This window comes from Aotus nancymaae, unplaced genomic scaffold, assembly GCF_030222135.1.
Source record: "Aotus nancymaae isolate 86718 unplaced genomic scaffold, 86718_ANA_hifiasm-v0.15.2.pri h1tg000019l, whole genome shotgun sequence".
Taxonomy (NCBI): Eukaryota; Metazoa; Chordata; class Mammalia; order Primates; family Aotidae; genus Aotus; species Aotus nancymaae.
In genome coordinates this window covers 9,810,345-9,826,651 of record NW_026988431.1, presented here as the reverse complement: position 1 = coordinate 9,826,651, position 16,307 = coordinate 9,810,345, and the positions used below count along the sequence as shown (strand labels likewise).

Here is a 16,307-nt window from a genome sequence, read left to right as displayed (position 1 = left end):
AGAAACTTGGTAGGCTGATGAAGAAGAATCACTTCAAGCCAGCAGTTTGAGATCAGCCTGGGTGATATGCTGAGACCCCTTCTTGAAGAAGAGACCTTTAGAGTAGAGCATTTTTATAACTTGCTAAAGCCAAAGTCTGACTGGAGTCATTTTGAGAAGGCAGACCTTCATTCATGTGGCAAACTTGAGAACCCCTGGTCTTGGCTAAAGAACAATAAATGATTCACCTATGTTGGTGCCACTTAAAATTCTGCAGTAACTGTAATTATCTCCAACTCCTTCCAGCCATGGTCTAGCAGTGGTACCTGCACATGTGGAGATCTGGAGGGAGATGCTTATTTGTAATTATAGAGGTAGGCCTGCAGACCTTGGTTTTTACTGTGGTCTCTGAAACAATTCAATAACTCATTTTCCACACTTTTAGCCATAGTCTGCAGCCAGTTTTGCCCACCTAGAAGCCCACAGAGTGACCTACAAAAATCCTGCCAGGTACTCAGTAAGCTCACACTCACGCACACACCTCATATTAGGTCCACCAGATGTTAACCCAACTGCCGCTGGCCCTGCAAATCAAAGTCCTGAAAGCAATCTAGTCTGCCAAGAAATAAGACAAGATTAACAATTATCCAGGCTATGGGTAACTACACACTGAAGACAAACTCCAATGCAGACCAAAAACAGCTATGTGACCTACATACAACCCCTCCCTACTGCAAATCCAGAAGAGATCCTATTAGCCAATCAAAAGGGGATCTTACCTGCTTAAACCAGTCTATAAAACTGGAAGAGGTATTTGCTCCTTCAGTTGCACAAAAACCAATACAGGGGTACATTATGTCTATTTTTAATGCTTCTGTTTTTAACATAGTACTGGTAGTCCTAGGCAGAACAATTAGGCAAGAAAATTTTTGAAAAGACATCCAGCCAGATGCAGTGGCTTATGTCTGCAATCCCAGCACTTTGGGAGACTGACGTGGGAGGATCGAGCTTAGTAATTTGAGGATTACCTGGGCAATTTAGTGAGATCTCATCTCTACAAAACTTTAAAGTATTGGCCAGGTATGGAAAATGCACACCTATACTGTCAGATACTTGGGAGGCTAAGATAGGAGAACTGCTTGAGTCCAAGGGCTAAGGCTGCAGTTATCCATGATTACACCACTGCACTCTAGTCTGAGTGGAAGAAAGAGACCTGGTTTCAGTAGAAAAAAAGGAGAAGAAAAGGCATTCATTGAAAGGAAAGCTGTAAAAATGTCAGTTTTTAGATGGCATTATATTACACATAGAAAACCATGAATAGTATACCAAGACTTTTTCAGCTAATAAACACACTTGGTAAATTAGAGAAATATAAAATTAACGTGCAAATCATTTGTATTTCCATACACTAACAACAATCTGCCAAATAAAAAAGTAAAAATAATAATCTCATTGAAATAGCATCAATATAATAAATTTCTTAGCAATATATTTAACCAGGGTGAACAATCTTTATATTGAAATATTTAAGATATTAATAAAAAAATTGAAGATGATACAAATAAATGCAAAAATATTTCATGTTTATGGATTAAGAAAATAAATATTGTTAAAGTGTCAAATTATTTAAAGTAATCTATACATGCCCTATCAAAATTCCAGCAACATTTTTTAAACTAATAGAATATGCAATCCTGAAACTTATATGAAACTACAAGAGACTTGCTTTGAATAGCCAAGGCAGTTTTAGGAATAAGAACAAACCAGGGGGCATTATACTTTTTGATTTCAAACTACATTTGAAGACTACTGTAATAAAAACAGGATGGTCTGTGCATACCAATGCATACCATAATTAATGGAACAGAATGGAGAACCCAGAAACAAATCCATCTATATAAAATCAACTTATCTTTAACAGTAAGGCACTGAGCATATGCAATGCAGAAAAAAGCAAGTCTCTTCCATACTTGCTTCTGGGAAAACTAAATACCCACATGTAAAAAAATAAAATTAGACCATTTTTCTGACACTATATTTGAAAATTAACTAAATATAAAGACTCTAATGTAAGACATAAATCCCTAAAATTTTTTAAAGAAAATACATGAAGAAACTTCAATATTGGTCTGGAAAATTAATTTCTGGATACAACAGCAAAAGTGCAATTAAAGTAAATACAAATGAGTTGCACTGCATCGAACTAAAAAGCTTCTGCACAACCAAGAGAACAATAAAATAAGAAAACTATATCTGGTAAGTTGTTAGTATTCAAAATATTTAAGAAACTCATATGAATCAAAGGCAAAAATTATAATAATAATTGTAATAATAACAAGATTGAAAAATAAGCCAAAGACTATATAGATGATTTTCAATGAAAACATACAATTGGCCAACAGGCATAGAGAAAGGTGCTCAGTATCACCAATCTGGCCGTTGCAAATTAAAACCATGGTGAGATATTACTACACACACATTAGAATTGCTACTATCAAAAATAAAAGTTATTAACAAGTATTAACAAGTATATTTTTTTAAATGCTGTACATTACTGGTGACTTGTAATGTTTTAGTGTCATGATGAAAACCACTAAAAAGGTTCTTAAAAAAAAATTTAACAGTACTACTATACAATCCAGCTATCTCATTTCTGCATATACAATAAATTTAGTATCTCAAATAAACATCTACACCTCCATGTTCCTTGAATCATTATTTACAATTGCCAAGATATGAAACAAACCTAAAATGTTTCTGGATACTGAGTAAAGAAAACATGCTATATACACTAAATAGATTATTATTCATCCTTAAAAAATAATAAAACCTTACCATTTTGACAACATGTATGGACCCAGATAACATTATGCTAAGTGAAATATGCCAGACACAGAAAGACAAATACTATATGATCTACTTTTATGAAGAATATAAAAATGTTGAACTCCTAGAAGCAGAGAGTATAAAGATGGGTGGTAGGGCCTGGCTGGAGGCAGGGAAAATGAGAGATGTTGTTCAAATGGTACGAATTACTAATTATAAAACAAGTTATTGTGACCTAATATACAGCTTTATCACTATAGTTTATGTATGCTGAAAATTTGCTTATAGATCATATTTGTTCTCACTACACAAAAGGTAACTATGTAAGGTGATAGATATGTTTGTTCATTAATTTGATTGTATTAACCATCTCACTATGTATATACATATAAAATCAATACATTGTATACAATAAATATATTCAGTTATTATTTGTGAAAAGATCCACGTTACAAATACCTACATATATACACTTGTACATATATGTACTTGTATTATACACACACACATATACATATGAATGACACAGTCCCAGTAAGCCTCATCCAAAAACAATATTGTAAAATTACAGTCATTTAAAAATAAAGTTAAAATTGAGAGTTTAATATACGCTCAGCAATATTTTAAGCTCCTCAATGGCATAGTCTGTTTGACAAATGTATGAAGCTGATACACTGAACTATATTACATTTGAGGCATTTTGGGGACACAGTTTAATTTACCAATATTAGTTTATATAAAAAGTATAACATTTTCAAGTAACATAATTTTATACTTTCTTATATTTAGGGAGATGCTTAGTGTTTTGTAAAATTACTGATTATAAATTTCTATAAAATCCCATTTGAAACCCCTGTAGGAGAGCAAATTATAAAGCAGAAACATTCATCTTTTTGTGGTGTTCCTGGGATTTCTGAACCAAATCCCAATATCACCAAAACTCTCATACATTTTAGACATTATCCAAAACCAACCTTAAAAATTGTTTAACATAGTTTCTCAAAAAACAGATATTACTATTTCTCCCAAAGCAATGGAAGGGTATTCAGATCACACATTCTTTTAAGTCATGAGTAAAACTATCACTATAAACTAAAAAACAAGCAAACAAACAAAAACCATAACTGAAGGGGAAGTACAGTGCTTAGAAAGTTAATGAGAATGAGACAATCACATCATGAGATGCCCTGATATGAAAGCAAGAGAAAGAAATGCAGGTTACTCAGAAGCTATTTCATTGGTGGAGAGCCTCTCAAACCATGTTTCAAAGTCTGGCTCCCTCCTTGACACAGGGAACTCTCATTTGTGTCATTTGCCTCATTCGCTCCCACTTACCTGGGTATTTGGCTACTGTTTCCTGTCTCTTCACATTCCAGAGCTCTTTTTCTTGCTCCAGATGGGTGATCAAGTCTGGCTTGGTGACAGCAAGACCTGTTTTATTAAAAAAAGAACATGACTCTTGCTAGAACAATCTAATTACCAATCTAGTACTGTGCTCAGTATACAAGACAGAATATTATAGAAGATTCTAGAAAATTAATCTCAATATACTGTTTCCTAACCGGAACTTTAGAATATTTAGAAAGTGTTTTGAATTTTTGGGTTCATAGCTCTACTACTCAGTAATACTTAATGACAAATTGGTGGTGAAATTTGATTTTAAGGTGTGGGCAACAATACTTTATGCCACTAAATTTCTGGTATTACCACTAATTTACACTGACGTATACAGATCAGCTCAAAAAAGGGAAAGATTATTAAGATGAAACATCTTGAAAAATTTATCTTCTACCTCAACAGATACCTGTTTTCTTTCTTTTTTTTCTTAAGTAGTATTCTGAAACTCATTCATGCAAAGCAGAAACCCCCAGAAAACAGAAGAAAACAAATTGTGTGGAAGGTGAATTGTATATTGAAGTTATTCTCACCCAGGAACACCAGGTTTCTGTAGTTCTCTAACATCACATCCCTATACAAACACTGCTGAGCAGAATCAAGGCATTCCCACTCTTCTGGAGAGAATTTTATGGCCACATCCCTGAATGTCAACACTCCCTGAAAAACATAACATATTTAGCAAGTGGTCATAGAAAGAATTCTCGATTTTACATTATGTAAACTGAGAGTAAAGAGAACTGGTTCTGACTTACGTGAGTGACTGGAATTATCCAATAAGATAGTTTCTTTCTTTCTTTCGAGACAGAATTTTGTTCTTGTTGCCCAGGCTGGAGTGCAATGGCATGATCTCAGCTCACCGCAACCTCTGCCTCCTGGGTTCAAGTGATTCTCCTGCCTCAGCCTCTCAACTAGCTGGGAGTACAGGCATGCACCACCACACCTGGCTAATTTTGTATTTTAATTAGAGATGGGGTTTTACTATGTTGGTCTGGCTAGTCTCGAACTTCTGATCTCAAATGATCCACCCACCTTGGCCTCCCAAAGTGCTGGGATTACAGGTGTGAACCACCGTGCCCAGCCCAATAAGATACTTTTTTTGCACAGAAATATTCTCTAATGTATTCTTTAACTCTGATATATAACATTCACAAAACCAGTGTATATACAAGTACTTTTCTTGATAGTATAGTATAAAATGAAGGGCACCAACACAGACATGTACATTTTTGAATGCTGTATTTATCTAATACAAGATAGGTTGTCTATAGTTAATTAATGAAAACTTCATTGTTATTTAGAAACATACTTCTCAAATCTTATTGAGTACAACAATGAACAGGCACTCTTGTTAAAATGCAGACTTTGACTCTGGAGATTTAGAATGAAGCTTGAGTTTCTGAATTTCTAACAAGTTTGCCAGTGGTGTCATTGCTTCTGGTCAAAAATCTAGTAAGTGGTATAGCCTAGGTTTTCAGTTTATTGGACCAGTAAAAAAAAGATGAGAGCCTTTATTTTTTATAGTAAGATATATGCCAAGAGAATCTAAGAAGAAGAGCTATCAGATTAAATTTGGTTTAATCTGGCTTTTTTTTTTTTTTGCACATTAGTTGATAAATCTCCCAAGGTATTTATTAATAATAAAAAAATAAGTAACTCGAGTGGAAAAAAAATCTGTCAGAGAGTATGTTCACCAAGTGAATACAATTCACATCACTATAAAAAAAGAGATTTGTGTCACATGCTGATTCTCACAGGAGGATACAACACTGCTGTGTTATTATTAACCCAAAGAGTCAACGTCGTCTCAGTCTAGTCATAAAGAAACATCAGTTTTAAGCAAAGTTTAAGCTACAGATATTTCACATGTTCTGTAATCTCTAGTGGTATCTATAAATAAGTTTATTTTTAGCATCCTAGAGAGGCAGCCTCTTCTAATTATTTTTGTTTTTTGAGATGGAATCTCACTCTGTCATCCAGGCTGGAGTGCAATGGTGCGATCTCGGCTCACTGCAACTTCCACTTCCTGAGTTCAAGATTCTCCTACCTCAGCCTCCTGAGCAGCTGGGAGTACAGGCACTCACCATCATGACTGGCTAATTTTTGTACTTTTGTAGAGATGAGGTTTCACCATATTGGCCAGGTTGGTCTTGAACGCCTGACCTCAGGTGATCCGCCCACCTCAGCCTCCCAAAGTGCTGGGATTACAGGTGTGAGCCACCACACCTGGCCTCCAATTATTTCTTATTCAGCACTGAGTTTTCCTGGGCTATAAAGGCCATTCTCATTAAAGTCGTATTTTTATAATTTGCTTTGCATAGAGGTAACGGAAACTAAACAGTATATTGTCTCTTTCCTCACTGATATCCAAGGACCTGATCCCACCTCTAACAGGGATTTTGGGCATCTACAACTTCTCATGTTCAATAGCCTCAAAAGAAACATCTGTAATGTTGCAGGTTCATAAATTCATGGTGACAACTTTTCTTGGCTAATTAGACACTGAGATGTAGAGAATGAAGAGAAGGCTCTGATATATAAAAAAGAAGTATTTTTCAGAGCCCCTTCAATATCACAAGAAAAAAAAAAGAGGAGAAAACAGTTGAAACAAACTGATTAGGCAGGAACATCACAAGTAGAGAAGTAAACATTTGCAAGTTCTTCAGACATGACATTTCAGAAGTAAAAGTGGACACCGTCCCTGACCTGAGACACATTCACCTCAGAATAAGCCAGTTCTTCATTCTTTCCCTCCTTCTGTGTAATACCTTGCCATGTGTGATAATCTTCACAAATTACACCTACATCTTGAAAATACGGCTTTGAAGCATCAGCAAAAATCCTTCCCCTATATCACCAAACCCAAAGGCAGAATGACCGAGAATTGCAGATCAAGTCTACCTTTTTCTGTCCTTTATCACAGGAGCGGTTCACAAACAATAAACTCTTATAAAACCCAAAATATGAGCTAGCTTCCCCTTTCCAACACTTAGATGTTCTTCTCTGCCAGAGACGCCAGCAATTTCTTCTGCTGAATGTGAATATGGACCACCCTGACCAGCCCTTTACAGGTGTGAGCCACTGAGCTCACCATTCCAGAAATGAAACTGCGGAAGAATAAAGGTCACTACAGCAGGCTTCCCATCCTGATCCACAGGCCTGGGGAGGATGCATGACTATGCTGACCCCAAAGGTCTCCAGGAGAGACTGCCCGGCTCCACCTACGCCTATTGGTTCTGTTCTCCTATCTTGCTTCACTAAGAGAAACTGTCCCATGTGGAGGTCAACAGCACTGCGAGGCGGATATGGATTTGAGTTCTGCCCCACCACTAGAATGCTGTGCAACCCTGCAGGCTGCAAAGGAGAGTAAAAGAGGAGGCTCCACCAGAGGTAACACCAGGGGAGCTGGGTCCTGGAGGGAACGAGGGGTATGCGCGTAGGAAAGGGTTCCAGGAAGGTCGTATGCAGCCACGTAGAGGACAGGTGGGGTGGAACTGGAACAGGGCCCAGGTGGAAAGGGAGCTGATCCCAGCCCTTCCTCCTGAAAATGCTGCTTAAGAGCAAAAGCAGCCCCTGCCTTCAAGCAGCCCTCCCAGCTGCTGACCTGTGTCCCCTGATCACTTCTCCCGGGCATCTCAAAGAACAGTCCCATCCTGTTCCATCTGTTTCCTCTCTCAGACCCATCAGCGATCTCCCTGGAGAGCATGGGAGAGCAGTCATCCGAGACTCAGGGAACCGAAAGGGGCTCAATGACTCAGCAGTAAGTGCCTCTTGCATGGAAGGAGTACCCACCACCTCACAGGAGGGTCCACTTCCCGCAGTCTCCTAACTTTCCAAATTGTACCCTGAGCCTTCCCAACATTTCTTTGCTGCATCAGCCACTCTTTGACTCCAATGTTCCTGCCATCTTCTGTGGCCTGGCCCGCCATCCCCTAACGAAGCATGCTGCCTGGGACTCAGGTCAGGATGGGTCTGGCCTCCTGCTGGTTTGGTCCTTGCCATGGGTGGTGGGTCCCTGCCAAGGACGCTAAGATCCTTCGCACTGGGCCAGGTCAGTGCCACGCCACCTTCCTCCTCATCGCTGCAGGTGGCAGCGTCAGCCTCCCAGCACGCCATTTTTTTTCTGGCCCCTCTAAACATCAGGCACCCCTTGAGACTCCCAGATCCCACAGTGAGCAGAAAGATGACTGCTGCCACCACGGAGCATCACAGTCTGGTCTGGGCACCAACGCCAGTGAGCTGGCACATGTACCAGCACAGAAGAGCAAACCCCTGGGCAGGGGTGGCAAGGACTAGGACAGGGGCCAGATCTCTGTCCTGATGGGAGGCCAGCTTCCACCCGAGGCTCCCAGCCCCCTGCTTGCCCCGCACTTGCCTCTGCAGAGCCTGGCCAAGTCTTCTCGCAAATGGCCCTGCCTTTACCCACTTCCCTACTGCACCACGCCCACGGCCACTCCTCTGTTCAGAAAGGCTGTTTGGGGCGTGCAATGTAGGCTAAGGTCCCAGCCATTGGCCCAGTCCTGAAAGTGCTCCCTGGCCATCTCCTCCCTTGCTGGGCTGGAAGATTTCACTACACATACACACACACACTCACACTCTCACATACATTCAGACTCTCCCAAATACACTCACACTCACACATACTTCACTCAAGCCTCACCTTCTCCCAGCTGGCAGAGCTCTACTGAACATACTAGGCACCTTTCCCCCCTTGTCTTGGCACTAAGTAATCAGCAGGTGACTTCATCGTGGTGAGTACATCCTAAAGTGAACTTACACACACCTAGACAACAGCTCTGCTCCACATCTGGGCTATGTGGTCTAGTGCCAGGTCTGTCCCGCAGATCCTGGCCGACGGATGAAATAAGTACTCAGACACAAGTATGCAGTATAAGAGCAGCTAGGTGACTTCCTGGCTCTAGTGGCCAGAGAGCAGCCCGGAGAAGCTGGAGCTGCTAGTTTTTATTCAGTGCAGGCATAATGCCAAAAGTCTGGAGCAAACACGACCTGTAGGTAATTAACATTAATTGTTCCCTTTTTAAGGAACTTCAGGCACACAGATGATCAAAGGTCAGTTCCCAGTCAACATAAGTAAACAAGCCTGTTTATGATATATTCCCCTACATTCCCTTGGACCTACTCCTTCCACTCAGTCTCAGGGTTATAGAACAGCTGCCTTCAGCTATTCTCCCCCCAGGGGCTCTGCAGAACCTTCCAACTTTTCAGAAAGTTTGCGTCCTTTCACTAGTTTTTCCCACCACTCTGACCACCAATCAACCACAGTCTAGCCTATTGTCCCCAGGCTACAAATCTGGGCAGTATGCATGGTACTGAATATTGCAGGCAACTATAACACAGTGCTAAGCATCTGTGTATCTAAACACATCTAAACAGAAAAGGTGCAGGAAAAATACAGCATTCTAATCTTAAGGGACCACTGTACTACATGCAGTTCATTGTGGTTATGCAGTGCATGACTGTATTCCCCGTGCATGGGGCCTCTGCCCTTTGCAGGCCAACCCCCCTGCTCTAAGATGCTCCTAGGTTTCCCGAATTAAAGCAAGTCTCTCCTGCCCACACGCTTCCACAAGTACCTCACCCTACTCTACCTTCAACAGTGATTACTGAGAACCTGCTCCTCAGCTGCACCCTGGGAAACAAGGATAAATAAAACAGGCACAGTCTCTGCCCTTGCTGACCTACTCTAAGTAGTTAGGGAAGACAGACCATAATCAAAGCGAAAACTACAAAATCAAAGAGAAAACTACAAAAGGCTAAGTGGAAGAGGTGTCCATCCCTGCCAGCGGTAACAGAGAAGCTGAGCTGCTTTGTCAGGAAAGGCTTCTCGGAGGAAGTAATGCCCCAGCTGAGATATGAAGAGGTACAAGGATTCATCAGAGGATGAAGGATTTGGAAAGAGCATTCCAGACAGAGGGAACAGCAGATGAAAAGGCCCTGAGGCAAGATAATGTATCGCCTGTGCAGATGACAGAAAGAAGCGCCAAGGGGCCACTGGGCAGAGGGAATGGGGAGTGCAGGCCTGGGAGGCATGGGGAGCAGGTTTGCTGCCAGCTGCCTGGAGCAGTGCCTTCCTATCAGTGTGCACAAGAGAAGTGACTTTATGTTAGCCTAACCTACACACAATCATTAAATAGATTCTGCTACGAAGTCTACATTCCACACCACAGGCAGTGCAGATGGAAATCCGAGACAAATGTCTGCGGTCATCTGTAACCACTATTTCCACCCAACAGCTTGTGGTACCAAGAACTCAGACTTTTATAAGGGAAAAAGCCCAAATAGGCTTTAAGAGCTAATGGTCTCAACTCCATGCAGGAGTCTGGCCAACCCTCAAGGTCACCACTCGAATGGTGGTAAAGCCCAGCCCAGAGTGAAAAACAGTGGACAGGTCTCAGCTCCCCTGCTCCCATCAGCCACAGGCCACTCTCTGGGCAGGCAGACATCCGGTCGGTCACTTTTGTCTTGGGCCAATTTGCAAACCAGACTGAGACTCCCACACTCTATTTACCAAAATACCTTCCCCTTTTATCCCTGAATTGCCTTAACTAAAGAAAGAACATAAACCCCAAAGCCCCAGCCCCATGTTTCAGACCCCTGAGCTAGACCTACAGCCTCTCAACTATGGCTGAGTCCACTTTGCCTCAGGGTGAAAGGCCACTCCTCCCTCCCTTCCCCATGGCCCCAAGGCCTAGACAGACAGGTGATACCAGTGAAGAGTAAAGTCTATGATAGCCAGGGGCTCCTCATTTTTAGTGGGATGGACCTCTGTGACTGCCTAGATGAAGACTGCTTAGAATGTTTCTATGCTTGTCCTGCCTGTGGTTCTACCAAATGTGGAGCTGAATGCCGCTGTGACCGCAAGTGGCTGTATGAGCAAATTGAAATTGAAGGAGGAGAAATAATTCATAATAAACATGCTGGATAACCTGTGGTATCAAAAAAAAAAAAAAATCCAAACACTAACACCAGCCCAGATGCAGTGGCTCAGCCTTGTAATCCCAGCACTTTGGAAGGTCGAGGCGGGTGGATCACCTGAGATCAGGAGTTCAAGACCAGCCTGGCCAACATGGCAAAACCCCATCGCTACTAAAAAGATACAAAAATCAGCTGGGCATGGTGGTGCACACCTGTAGTTCCAGCTTCTCAGGAGCCTGAGACAGCTTCCTACTGCCCCTCAAGGAGAATCACTTCAACCCAGGAGGCAGAGGTTTCAGTGAGCTGAGATCACGCCACTGCACTCCAACCTGAAAGCTCTGTCTAAAAAAAAAAAAAGTGGGAAGTTTTATAAAGATCTATTCCTCCCAAAATGGGGAGTGCTTTCTCATTAAATGAGCTTAGGTGAATTTCAACACTCCTGCCCCCCAACATATACCCTCAACTGTAGCATGTAGTATTAATAATAATACCTACTATCTGTAGGCCACTTAACAGTTTACAGAGCACTTTTACATCTATTACAAGCACTTGCTAATTAATAACTATTGTTTTTTAAGCACTGTTAATTTAGTGACAGTGCTGCAAATTGGCTAGCTAGGCACTTCCCTCTCCTTAGATCAGCCAGCCAGTCATGCAATCATGCAATGTGCCTATCGGATCTCTTCGGGTGTGAAATTTTTACTTGTGGTCTCTACTCTTAAATGTCTGAATCTGGCAGAGATTAAATGATAATAGTAATTATAGGATCACTGAGTGCCTCTGATGGGCTAGGCATTGTTCTAAGCACTTTACATGCTTATTTTTCACATAATCCCAACATATTTTTATATCTTGTTGATATAAAAATCAACAGCCCTTCCTGAAGCAGTTGATGGGTGGAAAGCCTAAGAGCTTCAACCAAAGACATTCAGAGAAATCAGAGTTGGAGTCAAGATTTGAACACGATGATCTGGCCCTGTGCCCTCACTCTTAATCACTATGATTACCCCTCTCACCTCTGTGCTGGGAACACATGATCTCTTAACAATGTAATAAATAAAAACTCTTTTACCTGAGAAATGCGAGCAACCTCTAAATTATTAGGCCCAAAGAGGTAGAGAAATGAGGCAACAGGTCATGTCCCACCCACTCCTCATCTACATCCTTGAGCCAAATAATTATTTCTTGATTACTTGCTGTTTGGAATCTAACTGATGCCATGGATAGCTATATATTAACCTTACTATTCTGCATATTAGACAATGTAATTTATAGATTAGTAGTTCAACAACATACAGCCAATCACCAATCAATGTTATTTCTACAAATCAATGAGAATTCCTGACAACACTGGCCCACTCCCTGTCCTGCTTTTGACTTTATAAATCTTATTAAAAAGGGCCAAGTTCATATCTGAGGTAACTTGTATCTGAGTCTTCCAGGCAGCTGTCCTCACCTTGGCTCAAGTAAATTCTTTAAAATTCTATGTTTTGCCCCAGCTTCTTTTTTTAGATTATTTTTGGTGCTGTGAGCAGGATTCAGAGAGACACTTCCAACCATCCAGCACCCCTCCTGGACTCAGCAACTCACCAATAAAAACCCTTTGTATTCTTTTGGCTTCTAGTACATTGTCAAGTGTAAGGGTTAAAGTATTCCTAAACTCAGATCTCTGGACTATTTTGAGAGGTCTAGACTTTGGTTGAGTTGTTCTTTTCAACCCTTGCTTTCTAGAAAAAAAAAAAAAAAAAAAAACGGTTTCCATTTTTGGCTACAGTCAGATTTAGGTTTCAAAATTAAAAAAAAAAGGGGGGTGGTTTCTCTACTTCCACCTCAAGACAGGAGGTCTGGGTCATAATATTAGTAGACTAGCACTGGTGGTTTCACTTCTTGTGACATAAAATTACCTAACATGCTTTTAAAATGTGGCTTCTTTTGATTCTAATTTGAACTTATCTTTTTATTTGTGACCAGCTCTCATTAGTTTCAAACCAAATAGTGTATGACAGTGTACTCTCTCACCCCAAAGAGAAAAGGTAATTTCTCCATCTGACTCATCTAGCTGCTCTAGGCAACTAGAGACTTTGTAGAGGTGTTAGAATGTTTTTCAGTAGTGTATACCAGTCTCACAGGGCCTCCCCAAAAGAAAAACACCTGCAGAGACTTTTAGCTAAGCTGGAAGATACATAAGCACTGGTCACCCAGCACTGTGATTAGCAACTCCCAGGTGACTCCTTGAGAAGTGATGCTCATACACAGCACACTTAGATCTGGTACATTATTCTGGCCGTGATCCCCTTTGAAAATTTTTTAAATTTAAAAAAAACTGATCATCACAACTGTGCTTTCCCTTCTGGGTAACATTCCTTAAAAACATGAGCTAAATCTATGTATAATACCTATGGAGCTCCATCTTGCAAATGCCTAGGTAAAGAAACCAAACTGACTTGAGATGACCCCAAAACGCAATGGCAAAAATGGAGATCTTTTGACATTTCTAAATTACTATATTTGCACGCACAATTGGAAAAGGCAGGTTTTAGAATGAAATTTAATGGAACATCTACTTTCTCTTCTGCCTGGCTAAATCCTTATAAAAAAAAATTGAAAGCATATTTTTAGAGGGTTTTTCTTTTACTTTCTCAAGAAAACCCTTTCAATGCTCAAACTGCTTGTTTGACATTGCTGCAAGATTTATAACACATACTTTAAACTTTCCCAGGCCTTTCTCAGTCTCACAGAGATGTAAATCTTACCATGTATTTGAAATGTTAACATCCAGAGAATTAGCGAAACAGTATTCTAGCTGAGTTAAAATTGGAAAATGAATTGAAGGTTTTTAGACCCTCAGAATTTTATTTTTCAGTTAATACTTCCATCTTAGGCAAGAAACATTTATAACAATTGTTTTCTATTATTTGAGTGACTCTTAACCTTTTGGAGTACATATCTGTAACCTTTTCCATGCCCATAAACAGCTGTTTTTCTCCTGTTTTACCACCATTTCTTTTAATTTTCTGACTGGCCTTTGTGGGTAGATGGTAAGCTGAGAAGCTGAGACACTGGAAAATATGGTCTGAAAATACAGATTGCAACCCACTAGCAGCAAGCAGTTCTTGGAAGAAGTTTTGATTATGAAAGAGCTTCAATTTTTGGTTCTCTCTTTGGAGCTTTAGTTAAAGCCATACAGGATTTCTCGGAATTAGTCTGATGCATATTTATTTCTGTTGGTTTTGAATCACTAGTTCAGGTATGCCTTCAATTTAAAATTTTGGTTTATATTTAGAGTGTGATGGAAACTATTGTTTTGTTTGCTTAGCCTTCTCTCCTGTGCTAAGTAAAATCATACACTGTGGTTTGGAAGAAAGAAAGTCATTTACTAAAAAATTTCAGACAAAAAGCTTTAAATAGTGATTAACCTAGATCTCCAGTAAACAAAAATGTCCCATCTTCAAAATTTCTTCTTGATGTAAATTTTAGAAAGAAAAAGACTCATAAATAAATGTTTCCTATTTATGTGGCTAAAATCTAATTTTAAGAAATGTAAGAGTTCTGGCAAAGTCCATAAGCTTAAAACCGATATTCAGACTGTATATGTAGGTTAGCTTGAGGCCTGTTGTTTTTCCATATAAGCTTCTTAGTTGACTGAATTTCTCTCACCCTAAACTCCTACTAACTCTATGTTCTCCCTCTGCATTTTCTCTTGTTGACTTCCCACCTACAAATTTTATTGGAAATGTCATAAAAGACTCTCTCCAAACCTGTTGGAAGGAATATTAGATATTGTTGTCCAATATCTGTGCTGCTAAATTGAAGGGCAATGTCTTTTAGAGTATTTGGTCACCCCTCTATCTATGAATAGCTCTGAAGAAACCCAGCACTGGACACATTCTCTCAAACATTTCCCCAGGGATGGCCACCTATCTCTTTTAGATGGGGATTCTATTTTGAAGAAATCTGCTAATTATCTGCCTGGCTTACAGGAAAACAGTTTTATTTTACTGGGAAAATGCCTTTCCTTTGGTGAGGTGGTCACTTCCCATGAACACATAATTAAGAATATTTCTATAACCTTAGAAAAAAATCACTGATGAAACTGGTGCATTCATTGCAACTCAACAAAAAGGCTACTGATTCACTAGGTGAGACTGTACTAGACAATCATACTGCTTTAGGTTACATATTAGGTGGGCAAAGAGGTGTATGAATGGTTGCAAATACCTCTTTATAGTGTATACATAATGCTTCCTATGAAGTAGAAACTCACCTAAAAAAAAAATTAGGAAAGAAGCCATTTGGCTGCCACATATCTGAAGAATCTGGATTTTGTTTTCTCCCCAATGCACTTAGTTTGCTCCGTAATGAAATAGCTTTGTTGTTGTCATTATTCTGGCATACAAAGTTCTCCTTTTATAATGCTATTTATTTCTTCATGTTTAACTTGTTCCAAAAAAATTTAAATCATGATATTACAAAGACTAGAGAAGATAAAAACAAGCCACAGCAGCTCTGTAAATCAACGAGTTGACTGTAGTTTTATTTTTGCCACTCTGTGATGCCATCACAATTTGGCTTTTTGGACACTTTTAACATTTCTCACTGAGACGTCTGCTCTTCCTCCCCACCCAATGTGAGTCAGGACTATCAGGGAAGGAGCCTTCCCAGTCAGAGAGACACCCTAACACTTAGACTTTGATCACTGATGCTTTCAAAAAGAAAGATTTTGATCAAAAACAGAAAAATAAGAAATAAAAATCTATTTTATTTGAAGAAAGCAAGCCCCTCTAAATTATCAGGCCCAATGAAGCAAAGGAATAAGAAAGCAGTCATGTCCCACTCCCCCTCCAGACCGCTGAGCTAAATTATCATTTCTTGCAACTGCTTGCTATGTGAATTCCAGACTGACACAAAAAGTAGTTATAAATGAACCTAACAATGCTACATGCTGTACACCATAACTCATAACCTACAGTTCAGCCATGTAGAGTAAACCACTAATGAGCACTATTTCTGTGAACCAATAAAAATTCCTGACAAACAACTTTGCATTGGCCCACTCTTTTTGTCTTTAAAAACCTGCATGTAACAAAGATCAAATGGGGCTCATATCCAGGTTACTTCCAGGCACCTGTCATCACCCTGGCTAAAGCATTCCAGGCACCTGTCATCACCTT

At 39.9% G+C, this 16,307-nt stretch overlaps 1 protein-coding gene across 1 annotated transcript in view; it reads right to left on the bottom strand.

Annotated features, from left to right (window-relative positions):
- The window catches only part of LOC105705635 (zinc finger protein 736-like), a 63,134-nt gene that overhangs the window by 25,261 nt on the left and 21,566 nt on the right, over positions 1-16,307 (bottom strand). The window contains exons 6-7 of the mRNA XM_064378925.1: positions 4,734-4,860; positions 4,141-4,236 (exon numbers count right to left, since the gene is read on the bottom strand). Coding sequence (XP_064234995.1) covers positions 4,141-4,236; positions 4,734-4,860 — 223 coding nt within the window. The remainder of the gene's footprint in view (positions 1-4,140; positions 4,237-4,733; positions 4,861-16,307) is intronic.